We start from the raw sequence: 17,847 nt of genomic DNA, 5'->3' as shown, positions 1-17,847 counted from the left end.
GATTAAATCCACCTAGTGTCTGCTTAGAAGGGAATTTACACTGTAACTAATGAAGCTTAAGCTTCAGAACCCCTCGCTCGCAACACTTCTTCTAAGGCCTGGTTACCAATTTCCTACTCTTTTTCTAAAGGAGGACCCCAGATTCTATAAACGTTAGGCCACACAAAACCCGGATGGGCCTCTGAATGGCCAGAATTTTTTTTGAAGATTTTATTTATTTATTTTTAGAGAGGGAAGGGAGGGAGTGGCGGGGGCGGGGGGAGAGAGAGAGAGAAACATCAGTGTGAGGTTGCTGGGGGCCATGGCCTGCAACCCAGGCATGTGCCCTGACTGGGAATCGAACCTGTGACACTTTGGTTCGCAGCCCGCGCTCAATCCACTGAGCTACGCCAGCCAGGGCTGAATGGCCAGAATTTTTTTTAAAAAATGAAATGGAGTAGAAAATATGAGAATGTTTTGTGAAACTTTTGTTTCCGTTTATACAGAGGTGGGCAAAGGGAGGGTTACAGGTGTAATACAAATAAATAATGCAATAATCCATAATAATACAAGAATTAAACTCTGTTTCTCACTGCTCACAACTGTAAACCTACTTTTGCCCACTCCCTGTAATGGGCCATAAAAATTTCTTCCTTACCAGGGTTTGCGTTTAGGAAAAGAAAAAGGAAAAGAAATTTGGAAAATCGGTGCCACATAGCAGCCTATGCGCATGCGCACCGGGGGAGGCGTGCCCATTCAGGGAACCGCGGTGTGTAAGGGGAAATGTTCGGGAAAGCCTGCATGTTCATCAGTATGAGCGTCAGTAAGTACACTATGGGCTGTGTACACTGTGGAAGGCCGTGGAGCTAAAGTAACTGAACTAAGGGTACGTGCATCAGGCTAGATAGCTCTCATAAACGCCACATTAACTTAAAAAGGAAGTTAAAGAAGGTTACCTACAGCATAGTGTTTAGATCAAGTTCAAAACAATGAGTAAAACAGCACTATGTCTGGTGAAGCGCTATGTATTGTTTCTAGGTGTAGTTATATACATGTATATAGTAAAAGTATTAAAATACACATGTGGCTGATAAAAAAAAACAAATTCAGGAGAGGGTGGTAGTTGCTTCTGGGGAGGAAGGAGAGGGGGAGAAGGATACGAAGGACTTTAATTTTATATGCAATTTTTGTTTCACTTAGAAAGAATGGATTTGAGACAAGGCAGAGCGTTAACGAGGCTGATGGGTGTGTGGGTGGGTTTTTGGTGTATTGTTCTGGTTCTTTTCTGACTGAGTGAACGTTGCACAAACACGTTGCCGTAGACACTGGTGATAAGCATTATTTCATGTTTCTGTGGTGTGGGCATTTACGCTTAATCCTCGCGATGATGACCTTCCGCAGTAGGTAAGACAGAAATTATTCCCCCCATTCCATGGAAAGGAGCCTAAAACTGCAGAACGTTTCACTAAAAATCTGGACTGGGGACTCGCTTGTTCCTCCCTGAGCCTACATTCGCCTGGCAATCTGGAGAAGTGTCCTTCAAGTCCCGGCGAGCTGATCCCAGCCACTCCCTGCCACCCCAGCCTCGGGAGGCACTTCCTCAGCGGGGGAATGAGTTGATTAATACGAGCTAAATGCTTGTTCAGAAACGGCCCTCCCCGAGCCCCAGCGGACACCTCCAAGAACGGCCGTGAGGAGGTGCGCAGGAGGCGCGGGCGGTTCTCTCCTCCCCGCACCGCCCACGGGCTCATTCAACGACCTTGGACAGATCCTTATCCTTCCACCGCGGACATTCACCGTCCGGTCACCGGAACGTGTAAAAGCGTTGACCGCTCGCGGGGGCTCCCGCCGAGCGCAGTGTCTGCGAGTTCGGGGCCCGGCGCAGGCCGGCCGCGGCGCCACGGCGTCACCTTCTCCCCGCGAGTTGCCTCCTCCGAGCCCCCTGGTCCTCAGGCTGGATTTTGACTCTCGCTTAAGTCGTGAAGGCTACTTTGAAGGAGACGGAGTTTGTGCTTTTAAAAGATTAACAACTTCTAAATCGTGACATACGAAAGCCTTTTGTTGTAAAAAAAAAAAAAATTACAGCAACGCTCACCTGCACAGAATAAAAAACGAGCTGTTTCTGTTGTGGCGCCGCTCCCGCCTGTGCGGGCTCTCCGAGAGTGTGGGAGCGAGCGGTTTGCTGTGCGCCGTGCGGCTGGGAGCCCTAGAGATTTAGATTTCAGCGCTGATAACGCCCGTGAAATAATCCTTTCGGTTCTGAGTGTTGCGCGGGGGAAGAAGGGGAACACAGCTCCAGATCCAGGGAGCTCGGGGAAGACAGGCTCGGACCCGCTGCGCCCCAGGGCTCCAGGTTTGTCCGACTTCGGCAGCGGGTCCGAGCGGCCGAGTGTGTCTCCCTTGGGTCTGGCCCTGGAGGTTTTGTGGCCAAGAACTCGAGCCCCCTCGGGGCCGAACTTCCCGCAGAGGCCACAGGTCCCTTTAAGGAGCCCTGCGGGCTGAGAAAGGGGCGCGGGGGGCGGGAGGAGGGTTCCGCAGGGCGCGCCACGTGACCAGGAGGCCAAGTTCGCTGGCGAGTTTGACAGAAGTTTGAATCGGACTCGGGGGCTTTCTGCAGCCGCAGGGCCAGCGCGGCGGCCGCGAGCTCGGCGAGTGCAAGCCCCAGCGGCCCCGCGACCCTCCCACCCCGCCTGCACCTCGGGCCGCCGCCGGCCGCTCGCGCTCCGCCGCCGCTCGCGTCCCCCGCCGCGGGCCAGCAGCCCCCCGCCCGACCGCGGTCCCCGCAGCCTCCGGGCGTGGGAGTGGAGCCGCCGCGCCGCGCCCCAGCCCCGCTGCGCCAGCATGTCCTCGACGGAGAGCCCGAGTCGCCCAGCGGACAAGTCGCCGCGCCAGCAGGTACACCCCGCGCGCCCCTCTGCACCTGGATGTCGGGACTTTTGTTCCTCCCCCCCCTCTCGGGGGTGCGGAGAGATTGCCCGGGGAACCCCACCGCCCTGACCCCTGGCCCTCCCTGCCTCCGCAGGTGGACCGCCTGCTCGTGGGGCTGCGCTGGCGGCGGCTGGAGGAGCCGCTGGGCTTCATCAAAGTTCTCCAGTGGGTGAGTCCCTGCCCCGGCCGCCGGCTATTTCGGGAGCCTGGACTGTGACGCTGACCCGAAGCAATGTGGCCAGAGTGGGGGGGCAGGGAGGTCCTGCGGCCGGCAGCCCGCAGCAGAGCGGGGGGCGGCGACAGGTGGGCGGGGGAGGGGCGGGCGGGGGTTGCGTCTGCAGCACTCGGCGGCAGGAGGGTGGGAAGCGAGGCACGCCGAGTCCGGGATTCGGTCCTTCTATGTGCAAGGAGCCTTTGCCCGAGGCGCTCACATTTCACCCGGGCGAGAGGTCCGGGTGTAACCTTTCCAGAACTCTGATCCTGCACATACCACTCCTCGGAGGCGGGAGGGGGAGGACGCCCGGGAGATGAGGAGCGCCGCGGAGGGCGGAGAAGGGAAGGAGGCAGGGCTGGAAACCGTCCCGCACCCAAACCCACCAGGCCCTGGCTGACCCTGCAAGTGCACCGGGTGTGGGGTGGGGGGGCGGCGCGGGAAGGGCCCCAGCTGCCGGTTTCCCTGTTGAGGTCACTAGGGTAATCTGGTTCCTGTAACTGAGTGAAGCGGTGGATGAATGCATGCATGAATGAATGAATGAATGAATGAAGTTCATGGCTCCAGGAATAACTGAAAGGAAAAATAAGACAGTAAAAATCACAGTGTGGCCAGCATGTGGCTTGTAGAATAATGTAGACTATTTTGCTGGGAAGCCAGGGACCTGGGTTCCACGACGGGGCCTGCCTTCTTCAGCCATGTGACCTTGGGCGAGTCACTTCTCTGGACTTCAGTTTCCAACATCAGTAAAGTGTCCATCAGAACCACCCCAGGGCCCCCTTCTGCTCCGAAAGCGTTGGCATGCTGAAACAGCACGCTCCGTCAGCCTGAGCCTGTGACCTTGAAGAAACCACCTGCCCAGGGCCTCAGTTTCCCCTGCGATGGTCCAGGGGAAATGCAATCCCCCTGCTTCACCGGCCCTTGGAGACGTTGGCCGCTCCCTGTCCTTCCCAGTGCCCGAGGCCTCCTGGGTGTGCGCGGGGAATGCGGACAGGTGCAGTCACTCTCAGGCCGTGAAGACTTGGGAGCATTTAGTGTACCCTCACAGAGGAGATTTGGGTCAGGCTCTCCGCACACCACATGGTGTGTGAATAACGTATCAATGTGCTTTCAGCACAGAATTCGGCTAGAGAGTAGGTTACCCTTAATACGGAGGAGGATTGAGTTCTAAAGGGTTTTTAACTCCCTGGAGACAGGAGTTAGCCCCGCGTCACCCATTCCTAAGTCATCGTCTGGATGAGAGTCATGGAACCTGGGATTCGGGGGTGATGGGCATTTGGGGTTGTCCCTGGGCATCTGAGACGCCGCCTGGGGCTGCGGGCCAGCCTGGGGAGCTTCCAAGAGCAAACTCTGGGGCCCATTCGGGACTTTCCACTCCCCCTGCCGCCCCGCCTCAAGAGCAGCTGGACAGACCGCTGACTGAGCCCTTTCACCCACTCCCATTCTCCTGTGCTGGCCCCACCGCCCGAGCACCGCAGGGGGCCGTGCAAGGAGGCTCTTAAGGCTCCTTGGGACTGCCCTCCAGAACCGGGGGGCCGTTATGCGCAATCCGAAGGAGCAGAGCTTGAAATGTAAGAGTAGCATTTTATCATTAAACTAGACAAATGGATCTAGGGGACATTTGAGAAAGACTGTCAAGGGACGAAGGTCACAATGAGGTCACTGGACCATGGAATCATCTTCCAAGGCAGGGATTCTGCAAAGCTTCTTTCTTCAACAATTCTATCCTTTCCCAGCCCCTCTCCCCCCCCTGCCCCCAGGCCTGGCGCTGTTTCTGTACAGGCTGCGTGAAGCAACGCCTAGGAGAACACCCCAGTCTCCTCCCAGGTCCAGCCCTGGTCCCGAAGCGCTGACCCATCTTGGTGACCCTTTTACAGTCCCTAACCATTGAGAGAGAGAAGATGCCTTTCTCTCATGATTCCAAATCCCAGGCCCAGGGCTGGACTTTGAACTCAGTGTTCGTTCAAAGGACGGCACCATGAGGCCACTTGACTTGCCTTGACGGCCACCCTCAGAGCACGAGTGTCCCTCGTCCCGAGTCCCTGCAGACGAGCTAGCGTACACGTGCCTGGGACCCAGCACCAGAAGTGACTGTGAAAATGTCCTTTGGGACTTCACTCCTTTCCTGCGTGGAGGGATCAATTGCTCCTGACTAGAAAAGGAAAAATTAAAAAAAAAAAAAAACCACAGACCCACAAATTGAAAACTTTCATTGTCATTATTACCAAGAGCAAAGGCTTTACTGTACCTAAAGGTGAGAAGGAAGGAACATTGTTCTATCAGTCAGGAGTTTGGCTTGGCACGACTTTGAAATTAAAAAATGAACTAATCTCTCCTCAATTCCAATTCTGGTCCTGCTAAGTTGATACTAAGCTAGTGAAATAACATGGGCATAAACCAGTTGTTGGATAACGAGGGGGGTTTTTGTTTGTTTTTTAAGAAAATTTTTTTAAAAGTTTCACTTTTTAAAAAAATCCTCACCCAAGGACATGTCTATTTATGAGAGAGAGAGAGAGAGAGAGAGAGAGAGAGAGAGGGAGAGAGGGAGAGAGAAGGCGAGAGGGGAATTGAACCCACAACGTTTTAGTGTCCAGGATGATGCTCCAACCAACGGAGGCACTCAGCCAGGGAAAAAGAGGCAGATTTTGAGGTTGGATGGGCCTTGATTTAAGTCCAGTCTCCTCTGCTTTTGAGCCATGGAGCCCACAGTAAGTGCTGAGACTTTACGGGCCTCAGTCTCTTGCCTGTGAGTGAGGGTAAGGTCTCTGTGGGCCCCCTGGGAGGACTGCAGGAGGCAGTATCTGCAAAGCACTCAAGCATCTGGGAAGACCATGGCGTGCCCGTCAGTCTAGGGCTTATTCCATAAGCATTGGTTCCCTTCCCTCTTGTTCCTGAACCGTCCCTGTCCCCTAACTTTGCCCCTCGTGCAGACTGTCAGCTAGACTTGTCCTTTGGTGAGATTATTCAAATGTCACTGCCAAAGCCTCACTTTAAGGGCAAGGTGCAAAAGAATCTCCTGGATTACTGAGTCACTGTTCCCATAAGAAGTCATATTATCATTAACTGTGTGCGCCTCAGATCCACAATTCACCTCTGAGGTACCAAAGTCACTTATTCAGCTCTGGGGTCTCTCATCAAAATCAGCTATTTCAATAAGTGTGGGGAGCCCTGACCAGTGTGGCTCAGTGGGTTGGGTGTCATCCCGAACACTGAAAGGTTGCTGGTTCGACGCCAGGTCAGGGCACATGCCTAGGTTTTGAGCCAGGTCCCTGGTTGGGGGCGTGCGGGAGGCAACCGATCCATGTTTCTCTTGCACATCAATGTTTCTCTCCTTTTCTTTCTCCCTCTCTTCCCCTCTCTCTAATAATAAATTTTAAAAATCTTTAAAAAAATGAGTGTGGGGAAAGTGGAAGCAGCCCCCCGGAGTCCCTGAAACCGATGAAATGAGGGTGGAAGGAGGACTGGGTGGGGGGGGACTTGTCTTCCTTGTCAGAACACCGACATTGACGGGGGTGCTCGTGTTCTCAGGACCGACACGGGACTCTCCCCAGCCAGCAGGTCAGCACCGACATGCAGCTCCATCCTTACACGGGCGAGATCATTCTGGCATCCTTCCGAAAGAGATGCAGAGGCAGGAAGAGGAGGGGGTGGCGGGCGGTGTCTGGCCATCACTGTCCCCAGCAATGCGGGTCCAACCGGAGGAAGGCCGGTCAGCACCAGAACTCCAGAGGTCCACCCCCTTGTCTGTCTCTCCTTGGTCCCTGCTCTTTGTGACCAGATAGCTCAACTCCGAGCCTGGTGCTTGGTGACAGGGGTGGTTTCGGTTCTCTCCCGCTCTCCCCTGTGGCTCCGTGACCTGGCTCAGTGGAGAAGAAAAAAAACATGTGCGGAAAGGTGGAGGGGGCATCCCTGCTCCGGCACCCCAGGTCGGAACGATACCCTCCCGCCATACAATCCCCCCTGCCTGTGGGAGAGAGGTTTTTTCAGCCTTCGTAACTCTGCGATGTGGGGTTTTTGTTTGCCTGTTTGAACATGACACTCTCCTTTCTCGCTGTAAACAGGCAGCGTCTTATTGTGAAGACAGCTTGTGAACAGGCAGCGTCTTATTTATCTTTATGTCTCGGGCACCTGGCACAAAGTAGATGCTCAGTGACTCTTTGTCAATAAATGAATGAACACAGTAGAGAGAGCACTGGACGTGGGTCAGGAAATGCAAATTCTAGGCCCGGCTCTCGCATTGATTGAATGTGACCTTGGGAAAGTCACTTAATCTTCTGACACTTCAGTGTCCACCTCCAAGAAACAAGACCGTGGCGCTCGATAATCTCCGAGATCCTTTCTGCTCCGCGGCTCTCTGCGGACCCGTGAGAGCCTCCTCCGAGTTCTCCCATCCTCCACTCACACAGCAAAGCGCCTGCCACACAGCCGACTGCAGCGTCAGACTGAATCTTGCATTCTGCTTAATAATGGGTTATTTAAGGGGGTTAGAGATTCCTGACTTTCAAAGAATCAGAACAGGAGAAAATACAGTTCAGACGAAAGTTATTATGAGTATATGTGCCCATAAAAAATCATAATGCAGGGTTCAGGGTGGTCAGAACCTCCAGGTGGCCACCTACACATGGCAGAACTCTCGGTGACCATGGAAGAGTTCTATAATGCATCATGCACTATGGCATCTGCTAGTCCCATGTGGCTAGTGAGCACTTGAAATGTGGCTAATGTGCCTGAGCAAGTGAATGTTAAATTGCATTTAATTTTCATGTATATTTCAATAGGGCTAGTGGCCACTCTTGTGGACTATGAGCTCCGTGAAGACAGAGATTTTTATTCTCTTTTGTTCACTGCTAAGGATTAGTGGCTGGAGCAATTCCTGGCACATAGTAGATGCTCAATAAATGTCATCCTTCTGAAGATGCCTGTCCAGGGAACGTGGGTGAAGAGAAGCTTTTGGAACAGCCCATTCCATTGCCCCCGGTTAGGGGTACCCACATTCTCAGGGAACCTATACGGGGCCTTTCACTGGCTAACCGCCTACGGGTAAAAATACATCCAGCCATGCAGCCCCTCCTAGAACGTGACGCCCTAATTGTGTCCGGTTGGCCATCAGAAGCCAAAAGGAGTCAGAGAACCACAGAGCGGACAAAAGACTAGAGACAGCCCCTGAGACAAGGCCCACTGTGACCCCAGGGAGGCGACTCGGAGTGTGCAAAAGGCGATGGCACCGAGGTGCTAGGTGGTGTCCCCACAGCTCTGTCGGGACGATGAGCACCACCGGGCTCCAAGCACCCTCCGAAGTGTCGGGTGGGTGAGGAAGTTCCTCCGGCATGGGAGACAGGGCACACCATCTCCTTCCCTGCGTGTTTTTAAAAACGGAGACAATTCTCACTTGTCTGGACTAAACCTCCTAGAAAGAGAGAGGTGCCCGTTATGACCTTTAAAGGGGGTCAGTCGCTCCATCACAGAAAGGATGTGCCAGGCCAGGCGGTGCAGGGCGGGGCCGTGGCACCGGGCACCAGCCCGGGATGGGCGCGGCTGCTGGCAAGCACGGCCAAGCGCGCCCTGACGGCCTTCCCCTCAGCAAGTGAGGGGCTGCAGCCTTGGAAAGGCCCCCACGTGACTCCCCAAACCCCTGATTTTACAGGTGAGGACACGGAGACTCGGAGAGCAGAGCAAGTCACCCAGCTAATTGGGTGACGGGGCCAGATTTCTAGACTTCTAGTCCAGGTCTCTTCTCACTCCGTGACACGAGCAGGCGTGAGCCAAATAGTGTGTGCATCCCTGGCTCCACCTCTGGCTGCAGGACGGGGGCGCGGGTCAGCTGTCTTCTAGGTGCTCAACGTCCAAGACACCGAGTCCCGGAGACACACGGAACACAGACAGTGCACAGAGCCTGAGCCCGGCCCCACAACAATGGCTGCATCGCGAGCAAGCCCGGGAGCCAGGGTCTGAGCCGACGACGTGGGAGGAGAAGAGTCCAATGTCTCACCTCCTTTTCTAATCCGAGCTCGTCTCCCCAGAAGCAAACTCGAAAACCATAGGCTGAGGGCATTTCATTTCACTCGAGACAGGAGGTTTTGTAGAAGGAGAGGAAGACAATTCACGTGACCTGAAACGCCTCCCTTAGCTCTGAGAAAAGGCAGCTCCAGCCGATCACAAAGGGAGCAGGCCCGGGGGAGAGTGGAGGCTGGCGAGGCAAGCTGAGGGTGCTGCTGCCTGGGCTGGAGCTGGGCCCTGGGCACCGGCCCAGCTGGCTGTGCTGGGGGAGGAGCTGTCGGGCGGCAGTGCCGCAGGAGAGCAGCGTGGGCCCTGCTCTCCTGGCCCCTCTGAAGGCTTGGCAGAGGGTGTCCCCTTCGGCTCCGTCCCCTCCACTGAGGCAGGCAGCCACAGGAAATCAGCTACAAGGTAATGACAGGATCCAATGGTGGCATCGAAAGAGACACGGGGAAGACTCCAGGCGTGCCAGATCCAGGCTGGTGCAGGGGAATCTATTTCCAGGGTGCCTCTCCCTTGGGGAGGAAATTCAAGGCCAGCTTTGGGCTAGAAGGTTCCGAAAGCCTAAGTCACTCTGTGCTAGTCATCATCCTAAGGAGACTCCCTGTGGCCCCCAGGGCCACATCCAGACACCACTCAAAGTCGGCCTCATCTGTGTGGCCATCCGGTCCCATGCCCTGTGCAGTGACCCCAGGTCCCCAAGACTGGACGACCGAGGGGAGCCCCGGGTCTCTGCCCAGGAAGGACTTGATTCAAGAGACCCCGACACCACCCCCAAACCCCTGCGCTCATCTGTACTACTGAGAGTCAGAGGGTAGTTGTGAGGGGTCCCACCTTGGCCAGGTGAGGCCTTCTGACTCTCAAAGGGCTTCGCTGTCCCTCAGCTCTTCGCCATTTTCGCCTTTGGGTGCTGCGGCTCCTACAGCGGGGAGACGGGAGCGATGGTTCACTGCAACAACGAGGCCAAGGACGTGAGCGCCATCATCGTCCTGTTCGGCTACCCCTTCAGGTGAGCAGCCGGGCCCCACCAGCCTCGCTCCGAACCTGGGTCCTTCCTGCTCTGCAGGAGTTTCAGACTCTCTGACCAGAGGAAAATGTGAGGGAAGTCAGACAGACCATCGTGGCAATAATGATCCAGTTAACAGCAGGTGGCAACAGCCTCACAGAAAGAACTCGTGCAGTTGGGAACGGTGGGTCACGGGAGTCTGGACACGCTGGGCAGGTCCCGCTGACCCTCATCAGCCTCCTCCTTGCCTAGAAGGTAAGGACCTTGTCAGTGCTTGGATCCCCGAGAGCTGAGGTGGGTGCTCACCAGGCACCGCAATGCAAGGAGGCGCACCGTGCCCAGGAGTAGAAGAGAACAGTCTTTCCTGGGAGCGGAGGGAGAGGGGCCCCCAAGTGTTCAGAGGACAGTGGGGACAGGGCTCGCCTTTTTGGAAATGTCTAGCAGCTGCAGCCAGTGAGGTGGTCTTTTGTATACATTGGGAGGTTTGTTTTCCTCGCTGTTTTGTCCACAGTGGTCTCCCTGGGGCCTCAGGAGGGTATGGAGCCCCGGGGCCTGTGTTTGTGGGGCGGGGGCGAGAGGAGCTCAGCTTCTGGGGTCTGGGCTTCCAGGAATGGATGGACTGTATATGCTGTGCTTGGGACCTAAAGGGCCCTGGGGATACTTGGAAACCCTTGGTCACCAGACCTGGGCAGGCGGATGAGTGGGGGTGGGGGGTGGCTTAACGGGAGGCAAGGTTCGAGGGGTCTCCCAGGGACACTCTTTTCCTGGCTGTAAGGTTCACCCCCTCTGGCCCTGGAAGAGTAGAGGGTGGGTGCGAGAGCACAGGCTACCCCCCCCACCCCCGCCAGGGCCGCCCCCAGCTCAGCAGCCCCCACCCCCGCAGGTTGAACCGGGTCCCCTACGAAATGCCCCTCTGTGACGACGACTCCACCTCCAAGACCATGCACCTCATGGGGGACTTCTCCGCCCCCGCCGAGTTCTTCGTGACCCTGGGCATCTTCTCCTTCTTCTACACCATGGCCGCGCTGGTGTTCTACCTGCGCTTCCACAACCTCTACGCCGAGAACAAGCGCTTCCCGCTGGCGGTGAGTGGGCGCTAGCCGGATCCGGCGGGGCGGGAGCCAGCGCGGTGGTTTTCCCGGTCCTGACCGCCTGCCCGCCTGCCCTGCCCGCCTGCCGCTCTTTGCCGCGGTCCCCTTGGGAAACCGCGGCCCCCACAGCTCCTGCGGCCGGTGGGAGGCCCCAGCCTCAGGCCTCTGCTCGCCAGCCTCCCAGCGCGTGGCCTCCTCGGGGGACCGCAACAGCTTCGAGAAGCGGGCTCCCGGGCCAGCCCGCGTGGGTTCAAGTCTCGGCGCTGTCCCTTACTAGCTGTGTGCTTCTGGAAAAGCTATCGACTCTCTCGAAACCGCCATTTCCTCAACTATAACGTGGGAATAGAATAGTACCTATTATTAACATTATTCCCCCTTTGCTTCCTCCCCATCCCGGGCGTGCGAGGTGGAGGGGTGTCCGTGGGGACCCCCTTTGCCACCGGTTGTAGCCGAGAGGTGGTCGATCAAAGGACAGGCTAGTGCGTCCAGGCACTACGCTGTACACCCGAAGCTGCTGTAGTCAACTGTAACCGAAAAATACGTTTAAAAAAAAGAAAACTGTTTTCAAAAATTTTAAGGAAAGGCAGGGAGGGGAGAACGGGTAGTCCAGGCCACTTGGGTACTGGGGTGACACTGGCCAGCAGATGCCCTGGTGCCTTGCTAGCTGACCTCGGCTGTGAGGGCGTGGGCGTGGGCGTGGGCGGGGTCTCGCTGGGACGGGTCGGCCCCCTGAGGCTCCAGCTGGAACCCGGAGACGCGGCTGGGCTGTCGGGCTGTCCGGGGCCCCCAGGACCCCAGCGCAGTACAGCAAGAGGAAGAGAAGTGGGGAACCCTGGGGTGCGATTGTGTTTCCTGTCCCTCTGCTCCTCCCAGGACTTCTGTGTGACCGTCTCCTTCACCTTCTTCTGGCTGGTAGCTGCGGCTGCCTGGGGCAAGGGCCTGACCGACGTCAAGGGCGCCACGCGGCCGTCCAGCCTGACCGCCGCCATGCCCGTGTGCCACGGCGAGGACGCGGTGTGCAGCGCCGGGGCCACGCCCTCCATGGGGCTGGTCAACCTCTCCGTGGTGAGGCCTGCGGCCACCAGAGGGGCTGGGGCAGGGAGGCGGTACTGTCCCAGCTGCCCAGTTTTGTCCCAGCAGCAAGTTCCGAGGAGAACCGAGAGGGTGACCCCACGACCGGTGTCCCCTACCCCCAGAGCAGCGCCCCCTGTGCCTGACGCTGGCTGCTGTCTCCGGGAAGTCATTTTGGGATAGGGGGCCCCGCGAGCCACGCCGCCCCCTGTCCCTTCCTCCTGCTGCACCCTGCCTTCCCATTTCCCTGCTCTTCCCCGCACCCCCACTCCCCCTGCCTTTTCGCCGTGTGTGGGAAGGCGGAGCCCAGGGCCGTGGCCGCGCTCAAAGCCGCGTGCAGATCCAGGCGGATCAGGAAGGGGCTCATTGTCACGGGGGCTCCGGCCGGAGAAGGGCTGTGGGCAGCGGTGGGTCCAGCGGGGGGTGCACATCCCAGCTGTCACAGTGTCGACACATTTTCATATCAGTCGGGAGATAACTGAGGCCTCGGGCTCCTCAAAGGTCCCCTGTCATGCCAGCCACCAACCCTACCCTGAAAATGACCCGAACCTCCCCGAGGCCCAGCAACTGAAAGGTTCAATGTCTGGCACACCAGGGGGCCTTCTAGACCTCGCTGGAGCCCTGCGGATAGGTTTCACACCTCCCCCAACGTTTTATTGTAAAAACGTTCACACACGCAGCAGAATTTTACAATGAACACCCACGTACTCATCCCCTAGGCTGTGCCATGTCTATCCGCCTCTCCCCATCTGTCAATCCATCTTATTTTTAATGCATTTCAGAGTTAATTGCAGGCATCAGTACCCTTCCCCCTAAATACTTCCTGCTGATAGGTTTTTAAATGTTTTGAATAAATACATGAGTAGAGCCCTGGCCGGGTCCCTGGCCCTGGGGAAGGAGCACCTTGGACAGCTCTGGCCACACCCACCCCGCAGAGGGCTCTGGGGACGGGGCCCCACCCCGGCACAGCGCCACCAGGGGCCTTGCTTCTTGCTGTGCTTTGCACGGGGCTCCACCTTGGGGGCCGGAGTCCCCCAGCGCCCACACCTCAGCTCGGTGCGTCTGTGCACACAGTTAGACCCTTCCATCAGAGGACCTCCTCGTGGGCGATGGCTTTGAACTCTGTCTCAAAATCCAGCGTCCTGTCTTTCAGGTTTTGCAGCCCTCCGCCCCCTCCCCGTGTGCCCCCACCCCAGGTACTCCCCTCCCTGTTCCCATGAGGCCCCTTCCTCTTCTCACAAACTACCCAATGTCCTTGCAGCTCTTCGGCTTTATCAACTTCTTCCTGTGGGCCGGGAACTGTTGGTTTGTGTTCAAGGAGACCCCGTGGCACGGGCAGGCCCAGGCCCAGGCCCAGGGCCAGGCCGCCGGCCAGGAGAGCGCGGCTGAGCAGGGAGCCGTGGAGAAGCAGTAAGCAGCCCCGGCCCGGCTGCTCGGCAACAGGACTGCACCTCTTAACCACCTCCGGCTTCCAGGACCGCCTCCTTCTTCCTCCTCCACCTCCCCTCCCCCACCATTCTGTCCTTGGAGCTTTGAGAAGTCCTCGTCGACGACGGATGGATGGGCAGGCAGCAGCTGTCGGGAACCTGGGCAGCCCTCCCAGTGGCTTCCTGTCCCTCCTCTTGCTGGAGCCCTGGATGGGATGGCAGGAACTCAGGGCCTCTTGCTCACTGCCTGGACCCAGGCATCTTACTCGGGGCGCAGGGTGCCTCCCAGGCCCTGCTGCCGGCGAGGGTTGGAGGCAGGAGACCGGAGCCCTGAGACTGGTTCCTAGCAGCCACTTTATCAGCCTGTCAATAAAAGTGGGGGGAGGGCAAACTGGCTGGCAGCCGTCTCCCTGGTCCCTTGCGTGGAGGGCCCACCAGCGGGTTAGTGAGCCCTCTTCGACGGGCACCATGTAGGCCCTGTGCCGGCACTGATCTCCAGAGAGTCCTGGCACAGTGTGCTTCCCACTCTCTCCTCCGGCCTCTGCTTGCCCACGGAGCCCACCATGCGTGAACCGGGAGGCTCACTAGCCCAGGAAACAGCCTTCAGAGGGTCCCGAGGAGGCCTTAAACTTGGTGGGGAGCAGATACATTGCTGCTGCATTGAAGTTCAAGAAACCAAAGCCAGGCAGCTTGCAGGGGAGTCAGTTTCTTCTGTTCCCTCAGTCCTCCCGCCCCCCGCCCCCCCAGGCTGGGGCACTTCCCACTAGCACTCAAAACTCATGCCGGCCGTAAACTCCTTACCTCCTCCCTAGGCTTGGTCTCGCAGGGGTCTTGGAGCATCCCCATCCCAGACCTCCCCTGACCTCTCTGTCCATCTCCGTCCACACTTTCCCCCAGCCCCTTAGGTCTGAGGCATTTGAGATCCTTCTCCAAGTCTAGCTAGGCCTTCCTTTCATTCCTGGGGGCCAGAAAGGGCCTTTGGAAGGGCCCAAAGGACCATCATGAGGCTAAGTTGCCCCAGAGCCCTAGGACGTGGATGGATGGTCCCGTTTCTTTCTCATTCTCTGCCCACCCCCACCACTCCTTCTCTGGCCCCCCTTCACACTTCCCCTTCTCGCCTTTACGAAAGGACATGCCTGTCCCTTTGCCCGCCAGCCATTCCCCCTGCTGCCTCGCCTCTCCCAGGCTCTCTCCCCCACCCGTCCAGGGAAGGCCGGTGCTCTTGGTGCTTCTTCACGTGGGGACCCAGTTCCATGTGTCTTTGTTGTGTCTCCTCTTTCTGGTCCCTCCTTCAGTCCCTCCCTGGACCCCAGGGCCTAGGACTCAGTGCGGACTACCCAGCCCCTACCCAGCCCCTACCCAGCCCGCCTGGGCCATAGGGCTGCCGGGTGGGTGGAGGTTGAATCCAGCCATCTTCCAGCAGGGTGCCAATTAAGTGCCTCGTGCCAACCCCTCCTCGGGACTGAGTCAACCCCTCCCACCCCCTCACCTCCCTAAACGTCATTCGTCATTCGCAGGAACGTGTGTCCGGGGCACCCAGGAGTCAGGAGCTTGGCCTTTGGGCCAATCATTTCTTCTTCGGGACAGAGTTCCCCTGCCTGACAGGGGGAGTGAGAGGTTTACATCCTCATGTGCTCCAGAGTCCTTCGGTGCAAGATTTAGGTGTTTCTTCTTCTTCTTCTTTTTTTTTTTTTTTGATTGGGGGGAGGGATTTGAGGAGGGAAGAGAGGAGTTGGGGATGGGAGTGTTTCTAAGTCTGAAACTCTCTCTGTCCTGAGCTGTCCCCATGGTTACTCACATACAAGGGGGGACAGTTTTGCCTCCAGAGATACAGAGAACAAAGGGGTGACTTCATTTTTCTTCAAGCCGGCCCCTGTAGGGGCCTGTGAGCAACTTCTACTGGAACTTTGTTTGGATTCTGTGTACGTATTTATACTTCATTTGCAATGTGGTGGATAAAGTGTTCTCATTTAGGGGCCGACGTTAGTAGCCGGCCCATCACTGGGGAAGAGGAGTGGGGGGTCTGCCCTCCTGTCGAGGACACCTAGCCCCGAACTTTCCCTGGAGCAGAGAAGGCTCTTGCTCCTCCAGAGGCTAGCTTGTTCTCAGCCGGAAGAGCCTGGATGTAGGCAATGGCCTCTCTCTCCCAAAGAGGAAAGGCTACTTCAGTTCATTACCCCCAGAGGGCGGGGCAAGGCCAAGTGCCCAAGGACAGGGCTGTCCTCATAGGATTCAGGCTGGGCTGGCAGCACCACTTTGCCTAGTGGGGCCAGAGGTAGAAGAACGTGTCTGGTTTCTCCAGCTGCTGCAGGAGGCCCACAGGCAGGGCCCTTTGCCCTAGTAAACTCTGACCCCCCTCCCCCCCACCAGGTTGCCTCCTTAGGACCTTTCCTGAACATGAGTCCCCTCCACCATCATGGTCACAGGTCTCCTCCCTCCGGGGCCGCAGATCAGGGGTGCGGGGAGAATGCTGCATGTTGTTTCTGGTGCTTGTTACCACACGTTGGAATAAACAGTGCTTCCAGCATTCGCCATGAGGGAGCCAAGACTGGAGCCCCTCTGGGGTTTTTTTTCCTCTTCCTCCCCTCGTTTAAGTTCCTGGATGAACATCTGCATTTCCACCGAAAGATCATTCGACTCCTCTCGACTCTGCACCCCAAGCAGCGAAGTCCGAAGACTGAGCAGTTGTTCCCGGCTGGCCCTAGTCTGGTGACATCTCTTTTGGTGACATCAATTAGTCTAAAGTAAGGGAGACTCACTAGCAAATCTAGAGCAAACTCAAAAGGCGAGAGAGAGAGTGGCTCCCACAAAGCTGTTTACATTTGTCCTCCTGCCATCTGTGACCCGGACAGGCTTCCTGTCGGACCCGAGGGGGCCATGTGCTCGCCCGAGTCTCTGTAAAGGTTCTTGCTGAACAAACGTGCACCTCTCTCCCCCCTTCTGACCGTCACGTGGTACGTTTACAGTCCCTAGAAAAACACGCCTGGGCACAACACGACATTCAATGTCACCAGGTCCCTGGACCCCCTAGGTTCTCAGGTCAAGAATCCCTGCCCTCAGAGATCATCCTCAAGGGGAAAGGGAGAAGAAATCCGAGGTTTTGTAGGCACAGACTTGGATCGGTTTGCCTCCAACTGGGTTCCTCCTCGGGTGCAGGAATGAGTATGAGGTGACATGTGAGGGGTTAAGGAGGGAAAAGAGGACTAGTATCTCTCTTCTGATGTGATGGGGAGGAGTGGGCTTTTGTCTCTCGATCGTGTGAGGGTGGGAAGAAATGTTATCAGCTGAGAAGAGGAAAGAGGTGGATGATTAAGGTGTTTTCCAGGCCTTAGCAAGGAAAATGACAGATCTGATGAGAAATCTCCCCGTGCCGAAGCACCCCCTTCGAGCAGAGAAAATATTCATTAGGAAAAGAAGCCAAAGTGATGGATGGAGTCTGGGTCCAGCCGGGGTTTGGGAAGAGGCAGAACAGGGGATCGATCGCAGTGCTCAGGAGGAGAGAGACGATCAGCAGAGATGCTGCAAACCCAGTTCCGGGGCTGGCCCTGGCTCGCAGATAGCCTTGTGTCATCCTGACAGGTGATCTCGCTCAGCTCAGCTAGGTCCTCCCAAACACGGACAACGCCACTCCAACCCTCTGCTCTTCATCAGGGCAGCGTGGGGTTCCCGCAGAGGAGGCACAACACGGGAGCCGAGGACCCTCCCCCATTCCAACCCCTATGTCCTTCAATAGATCCTACAGACTCCCTCCCCTTGCCCTTCTGATTCACCGCGCCCACCTCCTCGCACCTACCCTATTCCATCTCCGGGGGAGCAAAGTCGCTTCGTAGCCGCCAGCCCTGCAAGGGGCGCCAGCCGGTTGGCGGAGGCACGACTCAGAGGGGCTGGGGCGTTTTCGCGGCGAACTTGAGAGAGTGGGCTGGGAGCAGAAAGAATGTGTTGTACACAAGGGTTAGGAAAGGGAGTTCTGGGGCTTTGGTCTCTTTTTCCCCCCGTAATTGTGCATTTCGGAGGGGCTCTCGCTGTAAGATCGGTAGGCAACAGCACCTCCTCCAAGACTACATTTCCCAGAAGGCTATGAGGGAGGGAGGGTGAGGGACAAGCGACCTGTGCTGCGCTTGTGCAAAGAGTGAGCTGGAA

The 17,847-nt window shown here is 57.1% G+C and overlaps 1 protein-coding gene across 1 annotated transcript; it reads left to right on the top strand.

The window, feature by feature from the left end:
• Nucleotides 1–2,543: 2,543 nt before the first annotated feature.
• SYPL2 (synaptophysin like 2) lies at nt 2,544–16,253 on the top strand. Its single transcript, XM_045817217.1, has 6 exons — nt 2,544–2,874; nt 3,002–3,076; nt 9,997–10,121; nt 11,002–11,203; nt 12,083–12,274; nt 13,542–16,253. Exons 1-6 carry the CDS (start codon nt 2,821–2,823, stop codon nt 13,692–13,694), a joined length of 801 nt encoding a protein of 266 aa, XP_045673173.1. The 5' UTR covers nt 2,544–2,820; the 3' UTR covers nt 13,695–16,253.
• The last annotated feature ends 1,594 nt before the right edge of the window (nt 16,254–17,847 follow it).

Source organism: Phyllostomus hastatus, unplaced genomic scaffold (assembly GCF_019186645.2).
Source record: "Phyllostomus hastatus isolate PE091 unplaced genomic scaffold, TTU_PhHast_1.1 phas_scaffold_216, whole genome shotgun sequence".
NCBI lineage: Eukaryota > Metazoa > Chordata > Mammalia > Chiroptera > Phyllostomidae > Phyllostomus > Phyllostomus hastatus.
Note: the sequence above shows the minus strand (reverse complement) of the source record. Positions and strands in the feature narration are given on the sequence as shown.

Bases quoted from the DNA above. Each gene is read 5' to 3' on its own strand.
- SYPL2 (XM_045817217.1), top strand. From the start codon at position 2,821: ATGTCCTCGACGGAGAGCCCGAGTCGCCCAGCGGACAAGTCGCCGCGC. The intron at 10,122-11,001 runs GTGAGCAGCCGG...CCACCCCCGCAG, and splicing joins CTGTTCGGCTACCCCTTCAG to GTTGAACCGGGTCCCCTACG. The intron at 12,275-13,541 runs GTGAGGCCTGCG...ATGTCCTTGCAG, and splicing joins GGCTGGTCAACCTCTCCGTG to CTCTTCGGCTTTATCAACTT.